General features: G+C 41.9%; 1 protein-coding gene across 1 annotated transcript in view; it reads left to right on the forward strand.

Moving 5' to 3' along the window:
- Positions 1–1,500: 1,500 nt before the first annotated feature.
- Positions 1,501–2,718, forward strand: part of LOC106534590 (G-protein coupled receptor 124) — a gene marked incomplete at both ends in the record, with an annotated part of 25,646 nt that continues 24,428 nt past the window's right edge. Inside the window, 1 exon segment of the mRNA XM_014031281.1 lies at positions 1,501–1,570. Within this exon segment, the coding sequence (XP_013886735.1) occupies positions 1,501–1,570 (70 nt within the window).

The following is a 2,718-nucleotide window of genomic DNA, read 5'->3' on the forward strand; positions in this document are numbered from 1 at the left end:
AAATTAAGATAATTATTAATTTATTGTAAAAACATGAGAGATAATGTGTGAAACAGATCCAGTTCAGCTGCTGTTTGTTAGTTTCTGTGGTCGCTGTGAGTCCGTCTGTGTTTCTGCTCCTCCATGCTGTCACAGACTAACAGTGGACGGAATGGGCGGGGCTTAGTCTAGTGTTCTTTTTCAAGTCTATGTCTCATGCAGAGCATTATTTTGAAGGTTATTTTCAGCAGGATTTGTTTTTAAGTCTCCTGATAAAGTTTCTAAATTTAGATTGTTAGAAAAGGAAGTCCTAAATTCCTTCAGGAATATAAAACTAATGAAGTTCAGAAAGCCGAGTTGAAATGTTGAAGTTTAAAAACAGAARAGGACACGTCTCCTCCTCGCTCCTCAGACTGAGAGGAAACCAGAGACACAATTTCAGGAAGTTGTTCTTGGCCTGCAGAGAAAACCAGAGCAGATTTCTCTGACGTCTATTTTAGTTTTTAGTTGTCCTCTGGAGCGGGTGCAGCGGGTGGAGGAGGAGTGGCGGGCTGGTGGCTGGATGTGGTCTGGCTCTGCAGCCAGCAGGAAGTGGTTTCTGCAGTCCAGCTAACAGGTGCAAGCTAACTCACTGAACAGCCAGCGCAGCCTTTACTGACTGCAGTCAAACACAAAGAAACTGAAACAAAAAGGAAACGTTTATTTAAAAGCTCAAAATCTCATCTCGTGTCTCATTTTCTGAACATTGGGGGCGGAGCTAACCCACTGACCCAGCTGYCAATCAGGACGTGCACCATCGTGTGGATAAAAAGAGCAGAACTCTTAAAGTGTCTGTGACATGCATATTCTTCAAATACAAAAAGTCAAAGGAAACATCTTTATATTTAAGAAAGTTGGAATAAAACACACGATTTAACCCATTTGGTCCCATAACTGKTATATTTTCTTTTGAACTTGGCTCAGCCAAAGTGAAACAGGAAGTGACATCACAGGGGAACTCTAACAAAGAAAACTCTCTGGTCTTTGTTTATTGAAACAATTTTATTTGAACTCTAAAGATCTAAAGAAACATCCGATTCTTCTTTACAGGATGTTGTAACATCGCTCTGTTTACATGCAGACATTCCCCTATGACATCACTTCCTGTTTCTTCACAGGCAAATATCTCAACAACCGTTCATCTCAGCAACATGAAATTTCTTTTGCAATATTTTCTCAATGTCCTCTTTATAAAAATGCATTCATATGTAATACAAAGATTTGACACCACAGGCACTTTAAATACATCACCAACATTTAACGTGAACTTTTTGTGAGGCGATGCCGCTAACTGTCAATCATACAACCATAAACCCCGCCCCCCCTCCATCTCAGACAGCAGGTCCAACATTTCTCTGACTCTGTGCTTTAAATGGTTGAAAYTGTCTCATGAAATCAATCCAACGTCTCTAAATATCCATCAGCCGGAGCGAAGAACCCCAATAATCCAGTTTTTTTCTTCTGTCTTCCTGTTTTCCAGAGACCTGAAGAAGAATCTGATCAGCACGGTGGAGCCTGGAGCCTTCAGGGGTCTTCTGGCCTTAAGGAAACTGTGAGTATGAGAGCTGGTCTCAGTTTCAAACAAACCCCKCAGAGTTTAAACAGGATGGTCGTCCTGATGCATCTCAGTAATCCAGGTAAAAAATCAAAAAGAAAAAAAAGTGTGTAGGTCTTCTGGACGGGTTCTTCTCTAATGAAACGTTTCGTCTCTCCTCCAAGAGACTTGATGCATCTCAGTAATCCAGGTAAAAAATCAAAAAGAAAAAAAAGTGTGTAGGTTTTCTGGACGGGTTCTTCTCTAATGAAACGTTTCGTCTCTCCGGAGAGACGAAACGTTTCATTAGAGAAGAACCCGTCCAGAAAAAATCTCTGAATAAATGAAAATGATTTAACACAGTTGTTTATACTTTTAGCAGCTCTTTTTATTCCACAGCTGACCTGCTGACAGACGGACTTCAATCTCTGAACTCGTAAAGTTCTTCTTTTTAGTTTTCGCTGCCATTTTCTTGAATGGACACTTCTCCTCCGGAGAGACGAAACGTTTCATTAGAGAAGAACACGTCCAGARGACCTAAACAGGATGGTTGTGTCTGCAGAAGTTTAGCTTCTTTGTTAATGATTCTAACAGCAGAAGTGATTTTGAAGCTGCGGGTAAGTTGAGTGAAAGCTGTTGGAAAACGAGGCGACATCCTGCTGTTTGTGACTGCAGCTCATAGGTCTCCCCTGTCTGAACCCGAGGCTGCTGCTYGCAGGGATCTGGACCGGCAGCGATGCGAACACAGAGTTAAGCGTATCGATTGTGGGCGCGTGTGCGCGGGCCTCGGGGAGAAGCTAAAGGCTAATTTAAGTGCTCCCCAACTGGTGATTATTGGAGCGCTCTGCTTCTTTTCCCACAGCTGCTGCAGTCGAGCAGCTCTTTAATTACAGTGTGTGTGTGTGTGTGTGTGTGTGTGTGTGTGTGTGTGTGTGTGTGTGTGTGTGTGTGTGTGTGTGTGGGCACAACGGGAGGAGGCCCGCTGCAGGAAAACAGCTTTGTGTTGAGAGCCACACGCCAACGTCAGAACAGAGCTGTAAAGTAACTAAGTACAAATACTTTATTGTACTTAAGTAGAATTTTTGTACATTACTTGAGTAATTATTTTTCAGTCTACTTTTTATTTCTACTCCTTACATTTTTTAAAAAGTCAAGAAGTATAAAGT

The sequence above is a fragment of the Austrofundulus limnaeus genome, unplaced genomic scaffold (assembly GCF_001266775.1).
Source record: "Austrofundulus limnaeus strain Quisiro unplaced genomic scaffold, Austrofundulus_limnaeus-1.0 Scaffold1216, whole genome shotgun sequence".
Classification (NCBI taxonomy): Eukaryota; Metazoa; Chordata; class Actinopteri; order Cyprinodontiformes; family Rivulidae; genus Austrofundulus; species Austrofundulus limnaeus.